At 37.7% G+C, this 18,404-nt stretch overlaps 1 protein-coding gene across 3 annotated transcripts; it reads right to left on the minus strand.

Annotated features, from left to right (window-relative positions):
• Window positions 1–525: 525 nt before the first annotated feature.
• On the minus strand, window positions 526–17,766 carry phkg1a (phosphorylase kinase, gamma 1a (muscle)). 3 transcript variants are annotated; one of them, XM_079824239.1, is made up of 10 exons: window positions 17,564–17,766; window positions 15,746–15,842; window positions 13,480–13,658; window positions 13,314–13,368; window positions 13,068–13,133; window positions 8,493–8,656; window positions 4,045–4,135; window positions 3,768–3,921; window positions 3,545–3,670; window positions 526–1,689 (listed from the first exon to the last, which is right to left on the minus strand). In XM_079824239.1, exons 2-10 carry the CDS (start codon window positions 15,826–15,828, stop codon window positions 1,423–1,425), a joined length of 1,185 nt encoding a protein of 394 aa, XP_079680365.1. In that variant the 5' UTR covers window positions 15,829–15,842; window positions 17,564–17,766; the 3' UTR covers window positions 526–1,422. The 3 variants fall into 3 exon arrangements, with proteins under 3 accessions (XP_079680365.1, XP_079680366.1, XP_079680364.1); XM_079824240.1 differs by lacking the exon at window positions 17,564–17,766 and adding an exon at window positions 17,307–17,529 and having other exon boundaries at window positions 1,115–1,689; XM_079824238.1 differs by lacking the exon at window positions 17,564–17,766 and adding an exon at window positions 17,208–17,303 and having other exon boundaries at window positions 1,115–1,689.
• Between the last annotated feature and the right edge of the window lie 638 nt (window positions 17,767–18,404).

Genomic DNA, 18,404 nt, shown 5'->3' on the forward strand with positions numbered 1-18,404 from the left:
GCAACCGTGTCATAATAAAAGTCCCGCCGGCGACTATGCCATAATAACAGTCCCGCTCTTCAATCGCTCCTGTGGCCTTGCTCAGCTCCACAACACTCGCTCCTGCTCTGCTTCAGACTACAGTAATGTTAATAATCGCATCCATGAACATGATTTCTGCCCGAGTCCTATCCTGACTGTTTCCCACCGGCTGTGAGGTGAAGACCACATGTCCCGAGATTCTGCGCTCAAACGTGGCGTCATCAAACTACGCCTTTGTTTTGAACAGGCGACCTCTAGTGGACGGAAAAGTTACATAGTGTAGCTTTAACTCCTACGGTGGCCGATTTAGTCCAAGATTAACATGGCTTCCAGTTCGACCTCGTCCACATTCGACATGGTGCCATCGAGTGTTAAAACGTGAAAGGCGAAGCTTGAATTTACGGGTATGTCCCTCTTTGGCTGATGTACTTTCAAGATGGAGGGGCAACATGGCGACCCGCATTCGAACCCATTACCCGTATGTATTTTCAATGGCATATTATAAACTTACGAGAATACTTTATTACTTGAAAGAAGTAAATATACATTAATGAGCACATATAATTTTGAAAGAACTAAGTGTTTTTAGCTAAGAATAAACTAAAAAAGTTACACAGTGTAGCTTTAAATGTATCTGTTGATTAGCTGAGATCTTAACCTTTCGGTTTTTACTGGTTAGACTATTTTCACATATAGCATGACTGAGAAATATGACGGAGAGTGAAAAGTGTGCCAACCAACCCCGTTCTCAGTTCTCCCTCAGTTTGTCGGTTCTCGCTCATGTTATACGTGTTATGTGTGTTCCTGAGTTTGATTATTAAATTTCCTGTTCTCTTTCGTCTCCGTGAGCTCATTGCCTGCACCGGGGTAAGAGGAGCATTTAACTTTATTCTCTTTAACACTTCGAGCTGCTGTACAGCCAGAACAAACTTTGTTGCATTATTTTCCTGTTATCACTGTAAGCTGCTTTGAAACAATCTGTATTAGTAATATTGTATAAAGCGCTATATAAATCAAGGTGACTTGGTTCAAAGGTATTCGAAAGATATATTATAGCACCTCTCATCCCACACTACACACAACACCATAAAATGAGTTTGTATCCACATTTAGTTTGTTTTAATAATTAAAATAATTTATCATACAGAATAAATAAACATGACCTGATTAGCATGAGAACTTCGGGGTATCCGGGTTGAATGCACATCAATATTTCAGTTTCACAAAGGCTTTTAAGAACACCGTTTAAATGTAGCTTAATAATGCAACTCTTCAGGGCAAAATGAATGAAACGAAAGCACATATTCATAAGCATTGAAACATCTCTCAATCTCATGCAGTATGAGATACTGACGTCATAACACACATTTCCTGTCTAGTTTTCCGAAGTGCTTACATTTATTACATCATTCTGAGGGCTGAATCCTCGGCTTCCACTGCTAAAGAAAGCAAGATAGCTTTTGGACTATTCTCAAACAGGGCAGCTCTGTTCTGTGTCTGGCCCTTCTTCACCCAGTGTCCATAAATCTTGAACGCACAGGCATCGATGAGCTTGCGAATGGGTTTTACTGCATAGGGGTCACTCTTGATCACTTCTTTGGTAACTGGCTTGGCACGTCGATAATTGCAGTAAATGCGCATCGATGCCAGAACTGTCAAGGAGATTACCTGAAAAACACAAGTGTTTGAAATAAACCTGCATGGATTTCCAGGGGCACTGTTTGCCTTTATAAGGGGCAAACTGTTTCTGTAAACACCATATTTAATGTCCAATTCTTACATTTAATAAATCAATTCGGTTACCAATTGAATGAAATCAATATCAACAAAATCCATCTTTGCACTGCAGAGGTGGCACTGAAGTGGCATATACAGACAGATGCATACGGTAAGTAATATTATGAAATGAATGTTTGAAATTATCAATATAGAAACATGAAATTATAGTCTACTCTTAAAAGCTAAAACCACCATTAGGGAGTCATTTTGTTCAAAATGTCTGATTCATTCATGAATGATTCAAGTGACTATTGATGCATCCCGATGGACACTTTACTATCCCATGAGGCCACGGGAGAGGATTTATGAATGGCAGTGAAGCGATATAACGGATGCTGGTAGGTCACATGATAATGATAACATGACGAATGTAGTATGTCCAGATTACATTCATACTATATAGAACATACTTTTTTAGCACTCGCAAAGTAATTACTTATTCAAAATAAGTACATACTCAAGAGAGTATGAGATTTCGGACACAGCCTGTCTTTATCAATGGGTCACTGGATTATTCACTCAATAGATTTGATCTGAAACGCAAATTCATTCATTAATGAAACACCGCCGCATGTTTATGTGTTAGAAGCAGGAAAAAGGGCAAGCGTAAGGATTTGAGCGAGTTTGACAAGGGCCAAATAGTGACGGCTAGACGACTGGGTCAGAGCATCTCCAAAACTGCAGCTCTTGTGGGCTGTTCCCGGTCTGCTGTGGTCAGTCTCTATCAAAAGTGCTCCAAGGAAGGAACAGTGGAGAACCGGCCACAGGGTCATGGGGCGGCCAAGGCTCATTGATGCACGTGGGGAGTGAAGTCTGGCCCGTGTGGTCTGATCCAACAGACGAGCTACTGGAGCTCAAATTGCTCAAGAAGTTAATGCTGGTTCTGATAGAAAGGTGTCAGAATACACAGTTCATCACAGTTTGCTGTGTATGGGGCGGCATAGACCAGTCAGGGTGCCCATGCTGACCCCTGTCCACCGCCGAAAGTGCCAACAGTGGCACGTGAGCATCAGAACTGGACCACGGAGCAAAGGAAGAAGGTGGCCTGGTCTGATGAATCACGTGTTCTTTTACATCACGTGGATGGCCGGGTGTGTGTGCGTCGCTTACCTGGGGAACACATGGCACAGGTGCACTATGGGAAGAAGGCAAGCCGACGGAGGCAGTGATGCTTTGGGCAATGTTCTGCTGGGAAACCTTGGGTCCTGCCATCCATGTGGATGTTACTTTGACACGTACCACCTACCTAAGCATTGTTGCAGACCATGTACACCCTTTCATGGAAACTGTATTCCCTGGTGGCTGTGGCTCTTTCAGCAGATCATGTGTCCTGTCACAAATTGGCCTCCACTTAGTCTCCAAATTCTCCAGATCTCAATCCAATCGAGCATCTGTGGGATGTGCGGAACAAACATGTCCGATCATGGAGGCCCCACCTCGCAACTTACAGGACTTAAAGGATCTGCTGCGAACATCTTGGTGCCAGATACCACAGCACACCTTCAGGGGTCTAGTGGAGTCCATGCCTCGACGGGTCAGGGCTGTTTTGGCAGCAAAAGGGGGACCAACACAATCATAATGTTATGCCTGATCAGTGCAATTTATAATTTTTTAATGCATCAATTTTTATCATTTTTTGTTTTACTAATGTGACTCCCTAATAATGATGTGAAGTGTTTTTTTCCTACAAATATACAAGAAAAACAGCTAAATAAATAAATAATTACAAATTTTTCTCAGTCACCTTGAACTTCCTGTACGGGCTGAAATGTCGCACCTCTGCGACCAAATACTGCTGGAAGAATGGGTGGTTTAAGGCTTCTGTGGCAGTGTAACGCGTCTCGGGATTCACCACCAACAACCTGGAGATCTGAAAGTTTAAACACCCCAGAGTGCAGGTCAGGAGATCTGTTGTAGGCTTGTATTCATTAATAAGTGTGTTCCTCTATGTTAAATTTCAGACGCACCAGGTCTTTGACCGTGTCTGAGCGGTCATCCCACTCCGGAGAGGTGAACTGGTAGCTTCCTGCTAGGATCATCCGCAGCATCAGCATCTGCTTCCTGTGCCAGAAGGGAGGGGAACCTGCGAGAAGGGTGTACATGATCACCCCTGCACTCCAGCTGAAAAAGACAAACAAGATTTTTATCGATTTAGTCCAACTTAAAAAAAGTAAATTGATTTCATGAGCTTGTATTATATGAATGCTGTGAAAAGCCTGTCCCCGTATATAAGGGTCTACTCACAGATCAACGGCGGTCCCGTAACCCTGGTGGTGAGGATCCATAGAGCACTCGATGATCTCTGGTGCGAGATAGCCTGGCGTTCCACAAACCTCTGTGTGTGACAACACAACATCAAAGGAAGCTCCAGTGAAACAGAGTTGCCTGTTATTTAATACTGCACGCACAACATATCATGTATTTGTAATCATAACATGCACCATGGTGGTCCAGTGATATTGTATATGACCAATATCTGGTTTAATATCAGGTCATGGTTCTTATTTCACCCTAAAATAAAGATAAAATCTAGAACAAGAAGTTTTATTTTATTGTCCGTAGGAACTGAGAGCGAATCAGACAGAGTCCGCCATTCAGGAGCATGAAATAAGTGATCAGTCTGGAAACTGACTAACTCTTTGATTCCCAAGACTGAGACTTAAAACAGACCTTCTTCTTAAGAGCTCTTGGTAAACGCAGGGCTGAAATCCTATCCTGACTGCCTTTACATATCAAAAATGCATCAGATCATTCCAAAACACTGCTAGACGACTTATAATCAAACATTATGATTTTAATAATGTATCAGTAAATGTTGAAGTTAATATTAACAAAGATTAATAAATGCTGTAGAAGTATTGCTAATTATTAGTTCATGTTAACTGAAGTAGTTAACTAATGAAACCTTATTGTAAAGCATTATATATATATACACACACATACACCGGTGGACTCCACTAGACCCCTGAAGGTGTGCTGTGGTATCTGGCACCAAGATGTTAGCAGCAGATCCTTTAAGTCCTGTTGTTTGTTCAGCACATCCCACAGATGCTCGATTGGATTGAGATCTGGGGAATTTGGAGGCCAAGTCAACACCTCAAACTCGTTGTTGTGCTCCTCAAACCATTCCTGAACCATTTGTGCTTTGTGGACAGGACGCATTATCTGCTGAAAGAGCCACAGCCACCAGGGAATACCGTTTCCATGAAAGGGTGTACATGGTCTGCAACAGAAGTCGAATCATGATTCGGATTGCGTGTCAAACCGCCAAACTGCTGAAATTTGGCGATCCAAACTGATGATTCGACTCACTGATTCATAACGCTTCGAAGCTTCATGATGCCTTGTTTCGAAATCGTCATCACTATGTAAGTCGTTATTTAGGGTTTTTTTGCGCACAAAAACTATTCTCGTCACTCCATAAAGTTATTGTAGAGCCACTGTAGTGAGATGGACTTTGTAACGACGTCTTTAGTGCCTTTTAAGGGTCTTGAGAGTGAACCGTGCATTGTGCCAATGGAGGCCTTTCAGAGCCATCAGATTTCAACTAAAATATCTTCATTTGTGTTCTGAAGATGAACGGAGGTCTGACGGGTGTCGAACGACATGAGGGTGAGTAATTAATGACAGAATTTTCATTTTTGGGTGAACTAACCCTTTAAATCTAGATTAGATCCAAGCATTCACATAATACATCTCATAATTGCACTTATGTCAGATCAAATGCACATGATTATCTTTGCGTAATGTTATGAACAGCAGCTACGCTAATTACTTTCCATTTGCTTTTCTGATTTATCTGAGGATGCCCATCCGGAGGTAACTTCAGCTCCAGTTTTGATCCAGTCTCTTACGAAGACTTCAGATGCCCTAACACAGGTGAAAAGATGAGTGCTGCAAAGACTTCAGACGACGCATCTCTGAGTAAACATGCACCAATGCTACATTTTCTATATACAATATACAATCCTTTCTCGCCTAAAGGATTATTAGGAACACCATACTAATGCTGTGTTTGACCCCCTTTCGCCTTCAGAACTGCCTTAATTCTACATGGCATTGATTCAACAAGGTGCTGAAAGCATTATTTAGAAATGTTGGCCCATATTGATAGGATAGCATCTTCCAGTTGATGGAGATTTGTGGGATGCACATCCAGGGCACGAAGCTCCCGTTCCACCACATCCCGAAGATGCTCTATTGGGTTGAGATCTGGTGACTGTGGGGGCCATTTTAGTCCAGTGAACTCATTGTCATGTTCAAGAAACCAATTTGAAATGATTCGAGCTTTGTGACATGGTGCATTATTATCCTGCTGGAAGTAGCCATCAGAGGAGAGGTACATGGTGGTCATAAAGGGATGGACATGGTCAGAAACAATGCTCAGGTAGGCCGTGGCATTTAAACGATGCCCAATTGGCACGAAGGGGCCTAAAGTGTGCCAAGAAAACATCCCCCACACCATTACACCACCACCACCAGCCTGCACAGTGGTAACAAGGCATGAAGGATCCATGTTCTCATTCTGTTTACGCCAAATTCTGACTCTACCATCTGAATGTCTCAACAGAAATCGAGACTCATCAGACCAGGCAACATTTTTCCAGTCTTCAACTGTCCAATTTTGGTGAGCTCGTGCAAATTGTAACCTCTTTTTCCTATTTGTAGTGGAGATGAGTGGTACCCGGTGGGGTCTTCTGCTGTTGTAGCCCATCTGCCTCAAGGTTGTGCGTGCTGTGGCTTCACAAATGCTTTGCTGCATACCTCGGTTGTAACGAGTGGTTATTTCAGTCAAAGTTGCTCTTCTATAAGCTTGAATCAGTCGGCCCATTCTCCTCTGACCTCTAGCATCAACAAGGCATTTTCGCCCACAGGACTGCCGTATACTGGATGTTTTTCCCTTTTCACACCATTCTTTGTAAACCCTAGAAATGGTTGTGCGTGAAAATCCCAGTAACTGAGCAGATTGTGAAATACTCAGACCGGCCCGTCTGGCACCAACAACCATGCCACGCTCAAAATTGCTTAAATCACCTTTCTTTCCCATTCTGACATTCAGTTTGGAGTTCAGGAGATTGTCTTGACCAGGACCACACCCCTAAATGCATTGAAGCAACTGCCATGTGATTGGTTGATTAGATCATTGCATTAATGAGAAATTGAACAGGTGTTCCTAATAATCCTTTAGGTGAGTGTATTGTAATCATTATGTTCACACCTTGTAATAATTCAATGAGCTCAATTTTTCTTTACACAATGTTAGCTGAGTGATTTGAATGTACTAGTCGATCGATTAAAAAATATATATATTAAGAGTTTTTTATATTTTATATTGTATTAATTTCACAGTTACTCTCCAAATTAATGTAGAAACAACTTAAAGACGGTATATTTTAAATATTTGCTGTAATGGCATGTTTTTATGAATGAAGGCCAGTAATGAAGGCCAGTATCACTGATACTAATACAGTCACTGATGTCTCGATGAAACTGATTACAGTATAATTGAAATTTTGAAACTTTTAATTTAAGTGAACTTAAAACAATCTTCACACAAACCCATTATAATAAATGTCATATTTACCTGTGGCTTATACAGGTAGGAAATATACAGAAATTGAATAAAGTTATCAAACTGCACTGCATAAATAAATAATACATTAACCCTCTATGGTATGGTGTTGCCTCCAGGCAACATAGTCTATTTTAGTTTATTTTTTATTAAAATGAAACACCAATTTATTGTTCAAACCTATCTCAGGGAAGAAGAACTCTAGGACTAATCAATGAAAGTGCAAAAAAGTGGTCACATGACCCACAGGGGAAATTTGTAATACATGAAAAACTGGATAAATGTGTTTGTTCAGGTGTCTGGTTAAAGAAATTTATGTTTTCAATAAATGTTTTGTTTTTTTTACATGAAAATGTCCAATGTTTCAATCTTTCTGTTGTGGTACAATGTTGCCTTGAGGCAACAAAAAAAAAAAAAAAAAAACATTAAACATTTTATTGCTATTGTTATAGTGTCCAATTGTAAGCAGGAAAAACACCACAACTAATTTTTTACTCATTGAAATCATATTGCGTACCATAGAGGGTTAAATATAGATTATTCCTTATTAAAGCAACAATTTTCTCTGTTACATTTCTTCTTTGACTAACTTTAATGACAGACATCACAGAAAGTGGTTTATTAGGCTGCTGTCACTTTAAGATCTGCCGAACATGACGCTAAAAGAACTCTTTAAGTTAATTTAAGACGTTATTTAACTCATTTAAGGCCGCCCTTATGAGTATACTCCACAAAAACCGGCATTTTGCCATAATTCTGTGTGTTATTGTCCATTCAAGCGCGAAAGAGAACTCGATTCTGTCGCATTGTCTGTGTGTGCGATACTAGCGCGTCTTTCTGTGTGTTGTGTGTGTGTCAGGACATTCACAGTAAGAGCGCTCTCTTTTGTCACGCTTGAATGGTTTAAAAGCATTTGCATGAATAAGAGCATGATCAGGTCATGTAACACTAGCCAAGGATGAAAAATGGATGCTGCGTTAACGCTAATTTTGACAGCACTAATATGTACATTTCTGAAATACATAACTTGGACACAGTCACCTCTGATAACAGATCACTCTAGATGTAATGTAAATGCATGCATGTACATGTGTTCATATGTGAACTGAATTGAATTTACCATTGAGTTTTTGTCCTGGTGCAATCTGCACAGCAAAGCCAAAATCGGTGAGTTTGATGCTCATATTGTCATCCAGAAGGATGTTCTCTGGCTTAAGATCTCTGTGCACAATGTTCTGAGAGTGAAGGAACTGAACCACCTCCAACAGGGAGCGCATGATCTTCCTGGAAAAATCAAAACAGAGCACTGCAAATATGTGCAATATGTACTGCTGTACATTAAGCCATGCTACATACAGTGGGACGAATCTCACAAAAACATGCCCAGGTCACATTTCACCCTCAAGACAGACAGAAAAACAAAACAAGACGTTATATTCTCATTACCATAGTTATTCTCATAGGTGATTCTCATTAGATAAAAAAGGGGGGAAAGTTTGACTTGCTAAAACAGCTATATCAGAAATGTACAATAACAAATGCACATAACATCATGATGTCCAGACACCAATAGTGTATTAATTAGCATAGAACTCATGTTTAATTTGATAGTTTCATCCATCTAGTATAATCAAATATATTGTTAGTCCCAATTGAGAGTCTTTATCAGTGAATAAAATACATAGAAGATACATAATCTATGTATATAATACATAAATATACAAATTACCTTGTAACCAATCACGTCAAAGTGTGGGTGGGCTTTAGCATATCATTAACTATGACCGCTCTGAAACAGGGGAGTCTCAAGAGAAGCCAGGTTATCCTATTTTATCAACATATTTTTTTGTTGATATGAAAAATCACGCACTTTTAGCAATATAGCGGATGAATTATATATTTGATGTACACTGAATATTGTGTCCATAGTGTTATGATGAACTGCCTTTCTTCGTTGTTTCTAAGGATGCTGATTTTTAGAAGGCAGGGAACATGGTTTGTGTAACATTAGCAACACATTATTAAGGATAATCATATTATTTACCGCTGTGTGTCCGACGTTGTAGAGAGCGATACCTTTGTGCAGCGTTTACTACAGTAAAGTTGACTGAGTGAGTGGAGGCGGGGCTAATTTGCATATTCATGGATCTGTGTATACTAAATGAAGCAAGGGTGTAGTTACATTCAAGCTATTTTAAGGCATGAAGATTTTTTTCACAAGAAAATACGTTTAAATGTTGACTATTGACTACAGGGGGACTTTAATGTTCGTGTGTCCTAATGGTCTGGCGGTAGAACTTTAGTTAAGAATGTCAGAGAGGTTCTGATCTGGCTTTGTATAGCTTTTTTCCTCATTAAAACCAAAGATATTCATCAGAGATTGTATATCAAGAGCAGGGACATGAATCGAAATGAATAGAGAGTCTCTGAGACGGCGTTAAGCGATAGATTGAAGATCTCGTCTGTGTCAAAACTGATAACAGCGGCAACTTGATTTCAACACATTCCAGCACCAGATCGCCTCTTATTTAACAAATGAATGAAATGAATACTCTTCTAGTCAACTGGAGAAGGCAAAATGTGTTGGGGACATGTCCGCCTATGTAACTAACCGAAAAAATTATTTTGATTTGTCCCAACTTTTTTTTTTTTTTTTTTACAATTAGTCACAACGGAAGTGAATGTGGCCAACTCTTAAACATTAAAATACTCAGTGTAGCCACAAAACGTAAACAACATGCATGTTATTATTTTAGTGTGAAAAAATATATTAATTCACCTTTTTTGTATATCCAATTTTACAACTTCATTGCCATGGAGACAATGTAACAGCCTATCTAAAACCTAAAAAGAGCTCAATTGATATATAAAAGGTCATGGTAATATAAGAAAATCCTGTAAGTTTCAGAGCTGAAAACTTAATTGTTAGTCAAAGAAAAGCTTTTATTGACACCAGGCCCAGCAAACGAGAGCTCTCAGAATGTGTCAAGCTGTGACGTGAGAGTGTAGTGAAGCACTGCCTCAATAGAAGAAGAACAACGCCTGATTCTGTAGCCCCGCCCACCGACTCGTGCCACTAACATAACACAGGCCTACATAGAGCTAAACCGCATCAACTTTCTAAGCAATAAACATAAGGCATAAGCTTAATTCGGATTCTTATATTATGATTGCATGGATGAACTTTATTTTGAATGAATATCCAGCTCTCGTGGAGAAGACATTGCGTTTGTTCCTTCATTTAACCACAGATTCGTTTGTAAACAAGAGACTGGATTTGCAGACAGGATGAGATTACATGAATGAATGAAGCAACACACTAATGTGAGTAAAACATGTTTTTATATGTGATATTATTGCATTGTTACAGATCGTTTGATATCTATTGATTATGTGTACGTGTCTAACTGAACATTAGCACGCTGTCAAAGGCTGGGGAATCCTTTATTTGTGGTTTTGTTGGTTCATTGCGATTCGGGATCAGACTCGACATGTATGGGCTAGGGCTCGCAAAGCCCAACATCCCTGGGCTATGTGTTTTTCAGACGGGCTACCAAATCGTAAGGCCAGCCTGCTGATGGGCTATCTTAAATAGTGAAATAACAATCCTTTCTTGATGGGCGTTCACTCTCTTGACTTGATATTTGAAGGAAAAATACAATAGCGGAAGTTTTGTGCTGCCTTCACGTGCTCTCGGAATTATCGTAAATACGAGTTTCCTAGGTAAAAATTGCACATGAACGCCCTCCATTTTCGAAATTTGAATGGGATGAGCTCGTAATCACGACTTCAGAAGTGGGAATTATCGAATTTCCGATAGCATGTGAAGGCAGCATTGATCATGCAGTCTGCAACGTACTTGGCGTGTGTATGTGTGTGTGTGTGTGTGTGTGTGTGTGTGTGTGATGCACGGTTCACGCTTATATTCACCAATCGGGCGGGCCAAGTAATAAAAAAATAACATTCCAATCAATCGCTGGTGGATGAGAGATGAATCATTGTGTTTGTTTGATAAAGATATTTGCGAGCCCTGTGGGATGAATCATTCCGGTTTCCGTTTCTCCACACGCTTTCAAAAAAATCCCTCACGTGTACTCACAGGGGAACTGATCGCTCATTATAATATGCAAAACTTATTCAATCATAGCAGTGGGCGTTTACTTCCAAGCAGGGTCGTGCAGAGAGTTCTTCAGGGGCAGGGGCTCAAATGTAAAAAAGGGCCAATAATATATATATATATATATATATATGTGTATATATATGTGTATATATATGTGTATATATATATATGTGTATATATATGTGTATATATATTTATGCTCATCAAGCCTGCATTTATTTAATCAAAAATACAGAAAAAACAGTATCCTAATATTGAAATATTATTACATTATGTTCTTTTTAACTTTTTATTAATCAAAGAATCTTGAAAAGAGTATCACAGTTTCCATCATTGACATTAAATCCTCATATTAGAATGATTTCTGAATGATCATGTGACACTGAAGAGTGGAGTAATGATGCTGAAAATACAGCTGTGATTACAGGAATAAATTATATTTTAAATTATTTTAAAATAGAAAACCATTATTTTAGTAATATTTCACAATATTGCTGTTTTTTATCAAATAAATACAGGCTTGATGAACATAAGAGACTTCTTTCATAATGCTGCATAATATTCAAAAATGGTAACGTTAATATAATAAAGTCCTTTCACGTAACCATTTCGCCAGCCTACACTTCACATAATAGGCCTGTAGATGCCGGTGGCACTTGGGTTTTGTTAACTTTGATAGTTTCATGAAATAGTAAACGGTGTATCAATATACATAAATACAAGTTAATTTAACACTTACCATTAATGCGACTTTTGCTGCTTAATGGTTTTGTGGAGGGATTTGTTTGTTGTCAGTTAAAATCCATTTAGTTAGTGATGCAATTTAAAAAATGACACAAACCACAGGAAATCGTTCCACAAACGTTAGTTCGTCTGTCCATGTAATTTTCAACCGATTTATGAATAAGAACAGAAATTACCGCTTCACATCGCCCAATGGAATTTGAACTTGCTTTGCCAGATCACGATTGGTTGGTGGTACAAACGGGCATTGGTGAATTGTGTAATACTTATATAATATATAGATTTGTAATTAAATCAACACATTAGCTCTGATTATGGATGAAAAAAAAAAATTTTGGTTTACTTTTTTCCCGTGAGGCCACACACTCTCTGAAAGGACCATATTTGGCTCGAGAGCCGTTTCCGAACAGTGGAAAATAAAACGCCCATAAAAACCGAGCATTCCAGGAGAGAGCCTCAAAACCAGGGTAGAAAATAGCCTATTACTTATTCATTATGATGTTTTAAATGTAACAACCACGCAAACGTCATAAGTTGACCTCAGACAACAGTATACAATTTTTTTTTAAAAGCCAGTTCATGACCCCTTTAAAGCAAGTACAATGAACACTTTTATTATGTACATAAAACGTTTTTCTGTATTGCGAATAAGATATTTTTATATTAAGGTTATGAGATTTGAGGAGGGAATGTGACAAAATTATCATGAAAATAATGCCACAATGCAAAACAATCGTAACGATTGTAAAGTTTATTTCTTTGATTTTGTGATGAAATATGACCTGCACATGTTCTTGACCAGATTCATTTGATTCATTAAATTATACTAACCTTGCCTCTTTTTCATTGAGCGTAACCTTCTCAGTTAGATAATCAAAAAGCTCACCTTTCTTCATCCTGTGAGAACAATATTTACTGCATTTAACTACTTTTCAAATAGTATCATAGTCAAATGTTAGAGCAATTTGATTAATAAAAAAGTGGAATATTTGTATTCTTATCATGTGTGTGTATATGGTACAAACACATTACACAACATATATATGTATATTCATAAAGTATGAAATCAATACTTACAAGTCAAACACCAAGAAGAAGAAAGCATTAGTTTCAAAGTAATCCTTCAACTGAACTGAAGAAGCAAGAATCAATGTGTACAGATATAATTATACTTGATCTTGACGAGATGTTGATGTATTTCATGCTTTAAAGCTGCTACTATTCTAACCTCCTGGACACTTACTGATGTTTTCTTGCCCGCACACTTTCTTGAGGATGTCAATCTCCTTTATCGTGGCATTTCTGATCTCCTCCATCTCCTCCGTGCTCATCTTATCTGATGGCGTGATGTCTATGATTTTGACGGCATATTCCTGAGTGGTGTGCTTATGGATGCAGCGTCGAACCACACTGCTTACCCCTCTGCAACACAAACACCATCAAATATGAGAAATACTGTTCCCAGTATAGATTTCTGAAGAAAATACCACAGTACAGAATATAACACATTATCCAATGAAGTGCTATTGTACACAATATTGGGGAAAAACCTGCTGTACACAATCTAATACATGCCTTCTGTCGTCTGATTGATAGTTTATACTTTGTTAGCAAGTAAAGGGCCTTTAAGTATAATTATAAATATGTCCCCCTTCAGATCGTGAAATCTTTACTTAAGTACATGTAAGAATAACTTTTGTTTTATTAGGAATATTTCAAGATGAACACTTACGAAGACATTAGAGATATAAACTGATATTTATTATTAGTCTGCTATTGATTTACATTACAAGCTATCAGAATTTCATTTTTTTCTTTGGTCATATAAATATCAGCAACTGTTTGGGCCTCCTCGAGCATGAGCTCCATATTCTCACTATGTCAAACTATGAGCTATAAAAGCAAAGGTGTGGGATATCTGTCAGGGTTTGGTGATAGATGAGGGGAGAACTCAAATGTAGAGCAATGGGGGTTTTATTAATAATTATAAAAACAAAACACAGAAAAATTACCCCATGTGAGAAAACAAGACGGGCACTAAAACTTGGCAGTCTCAGACAAGAGAGCGACCCATTCTTTCACAAATGTTTGTAGAAGCGTCTGCATGCCTAGTGCTTGATTTAATACACCTGTGGCCATGGAAGTGATTGGAACACATGAATTCAATGATTTTGAGGGGTGTCCCAATACTTTTGGCAATATAGTATATATTTTAGGATGTTTATATAGGTTATTTTTAATGGAAACAGATAGACCTATTTATTTTTTGCAGTGTTAATAACTGACACAATTTAAAGCGGAATGATCATACGCCAAGCAATCCTTGCTGTAGTTGAAACATTAAAACACATCATGCCAAAGGTAAAGTGTTCAAAAGCAGCGCATCCACTACAAATATTTATATTTAAAGGTGCAGTGTGTAAAGGATCTATTAACAGAGATGCAATATAATATGCATAACTATGCATTACAATAGGGTTTCAGCTAATGCTGCGCTCCAGACGAGGTTGGACGTGGGAATATCACAAATTAAATGTCCCACTTCAGACCTCAGCGAGTTCCAGGCAATCAGAGGTCACGTTCACGTTGACCCCATGATGTCGCCACCACACAACGAGAGCATATCGTGTTTTTGTGAGACAAAAAATCAACATAAAATCACTCAGACGAAAAACAAAAACGAAGGCATATTACATAAACGTAATGTCTGATGTTAAAGTTTGTTTTTAAATTTATGCTCATTGGAAGCAGGACTTGAAAGTGACGTCAAATGACGCGTCTCGCTGAGGTCGGGTTTCATCGATGTACCACGTCGAATGTCCGACTTTGTGTCGTTCCAGACATTATTTCTTAGAAGGAGGTGGGAAAAATCCAAATTAAACCAAAACCAAACTAGACATGAGTGCTGGGATCCAAACATCACGCGCCAGGAAACAAGACACACGGAAAAGAGCGCACACGGCTCGAGCACACTCAAAAACACACGCTCACATACATTTTTATTTTATTATTTTTTGAAAGGTTCAAGTTCTATACAAATCTATATATTTCTTGCTGAGTAATATTTCATATGTCAGGCTTTACATAATATAATTAGTTGATCTCCAACTTGTTTGTTTATAGATCATTAAATAGTACCTTTTAATAGTAATTTAATAAGTTAATTTAATAGTGTTATATAAATCCTAATCATACTGAATACATTTTTTCTCTTTTTACATAATATATAATTTAAAATTTCTTCAGTTTTAAAAAATGCACTACAAATTTCATGCACCTCTAGTTTTTTTGCTGTTTACTGAGATTATTTTCATGTGAATCGAACAACAACTTTCAAGAAAAGCCCACATTCAACATTAAAAACTTTGGCATTAATATGAAAAAAGTCAACAAATCTCACTCTCATTAGCATTAAGTGAAAATAATAACGGTTTATTGTGTAAATTGGGGTGAATATGACGAAGACATTTTTTCATCTTCACTAAAATATGCGTACAATATGACAGTACCTTCCAAGGATCTCCTTTGGATCATACTTCTGATAGAAGTCCTGTGCTCCAGCCCAGTCAGGAATTTCATCGTCTTTGGTCATTATTATAACCTTACCTGTAGGAAAACTGGGTTATTACAAACCTAGTTCAGACCACATACATGTTAACGTGTGTTAAAGACAGGATATATCATAAAACAGGACTATTCATAATGCAAGTGGTATAGTGAGCAGATACATATGGGGCGCTGTTTGTAAAGCGACTCACGCTGAAAATAACAGCAACATTTTGACACATTTAGCTTCAAACAATGTTTAAAAAACTGGTATGAACTTTTGGGGGTCACTTTTTTAGCACATTTACAACAATATTTGTCAACTTAGAGATATTTTAAATAGTTAAATCTAAATGTTAAATCTAAATCTAAATGTTAAATCTAAATCTAAATGTTAAATCTAAATGCTAAATCTAAATCTAAATGCTAAATCTAAATGTTAAATCTAAATCTAAATCTAAATGTTGAATCTAAATCTAAATGCTAAATCTAAATGTTAAATCTAAACGTTAAATCTAAATGTTACATCTAAATCTAAATGTAAAATCTAAATGTTAAATCTAAATGTTAAATCTAAATACAAAATCTAAATCTAAATCTAAATGTTAAATCTAAATATAAATGTTGAATCTAAATGTTTCGGGTGAAACTAAATATTTAACTAATATGCAAATTCAGAATGCAGATAACCGGTTTTAACATTTAGATTTAACATTTAGATTTAGATGTAACATTTAGATTTAACGTTTAGATTTAACATTTAGATTTAGCATTTAGATTTAGATTTAACATTTAGATTTAGATTTAACATTTAGATTTAGATTTAACATTTAGATTTAGATTTAACATTTAGATGTAACATTTAGATTTAGATTTAACATTTAGATTTAGATTTAACATTTAGATATAACATTTAGATTTAGATTTAACATTTAGATTTAGATTTAACATTTAGATTTAGATTTAACATTTAGATTTAACAATTAACATTTAGATTTAACATTTACCATTTAGATTTAACTATTTAAAATATCTCTAAGTTGACAAATATTGTTGTAAATGTGCTAAAAATTGGTGACCGCGAAAAATTCATACCAGTTTTTTGAAGCTAAATGTGTCAAAATGTTGCTGTTATTTTCAGCGTGAGCCGCTTTACAAACGGCGCCCCATAGATACAAGGGTAAATGATTACCATATTCGGTAACACTTTATTTTACAGTGTCGTGTATTTACTGTAGTAATAATAGTAAATTATAAAAGCATAATTACATGCAACTAAACCCTAACCCAAACCTATAGTTAATTATATTACACAGTAACGTATAAATGCATAATTACACTGTGATAATCTGTTACACCAAATAAATAGTGTAACCATATGGTATTTACAGTAATACATGACACAAAAAAACGATTTCATGGTACTTTGTTCGGCAATTGTGTGATTTGTTTTCCGTAGTAACACCAAGTTGTTGTTTTCCCACACCATGGTAATACCATTTCCGACAAGTGCCATGTACATACCATAAGTGTACAGTGGTCATCCGGGTACTTTTAGCAGGGTACGGCTCAGAAACGGCATGTTTAAATGTCTGCTGCTTTACGTTTTTAGATTCAACATATTTATCTATAATGAGCTGGTCGGCAAAATATAGTTATCTTTGCTCATGAACCCGCGAGGTTACAGTCGCACCAGCATCAGTCTGAGGCTGCAGCATCATGGACGGAAATCTGCTAAGCGGTTTACAAGCACGCATTCATAACGTCTACATTCAGCATACCTGTTCGAGTATTATTCCCTTTGTTTACCGGTCGTCTTCTGCTTCGGCTAGTGCGGGCAGCGGTCAGTCCATGATCCAGTATTCCCACGAATACACCGGTAGAGATATGACGGCTCTGTCTTCAACAACACTGCGCCGAAAGGGCAACCGTGAATGTCAAGATCCAAAAATAAAAAGCCGTATTAAAGACAGGACAGTCCCGTATCGTATTACCACTTACGATTATACACTCCATATTAATAAGAAATCCAGTTCACACCTACATTTATTTATCAATTCATTAGACAGTAATCAGAAAAACAACAATTCAATGACTCCTGATTATTTTTTTTATGATACATATATTTCAATATTATTTATTTATTATATTGAAATAGTAATATTGTGTTGGTCCCCCTTTCGCTGCCAAAAGCATGGGCACATACACAACAAACTGAGATGCTCTGTGTATTCTGACACCTTTCTATCAGAACCAGCATTAACTTCTTGAGCAATTTGAGCTCCAGTAGCTCGTCTGTTTGATTGGACCACATGGGCCAGCCTTCACTCCCCACGTGCATCAATGAGCCTTGGCCGCCCCATGACCCTGTGGCCGGTTCTCCACTGTTCCTTCCTTGGAGCACTTTTGATAGAGACTGACCACTGCAGACCGGGAACACCCCACAAGAGCTGCAGTTTTGGAGATGCTCTGGCCCAGTCGTCTAGCCGTCACTATTTGGACCTTGTCAAACTCGCTCAAATCCTTACGCTTGCCCATTTTCCTGCTTCTAACGCATCAACTTTAAGGACAAAATGTTCACTTGCTGCCTAATATATCCCACCCACTAACAGGTGATGAAGA

This window comes from Gobio gobio (assembly GCF_949357685.1).
Source record: "Gobio gobio genome assembly, chromosome: 8".
NCBI classification, from domain to species: domain Eukaryota; kingdom Metazoa; phylum Chordata; class Actinopteri; order Cypriniformes; family Gobionidae; genus Gobio; species Gobio gobio.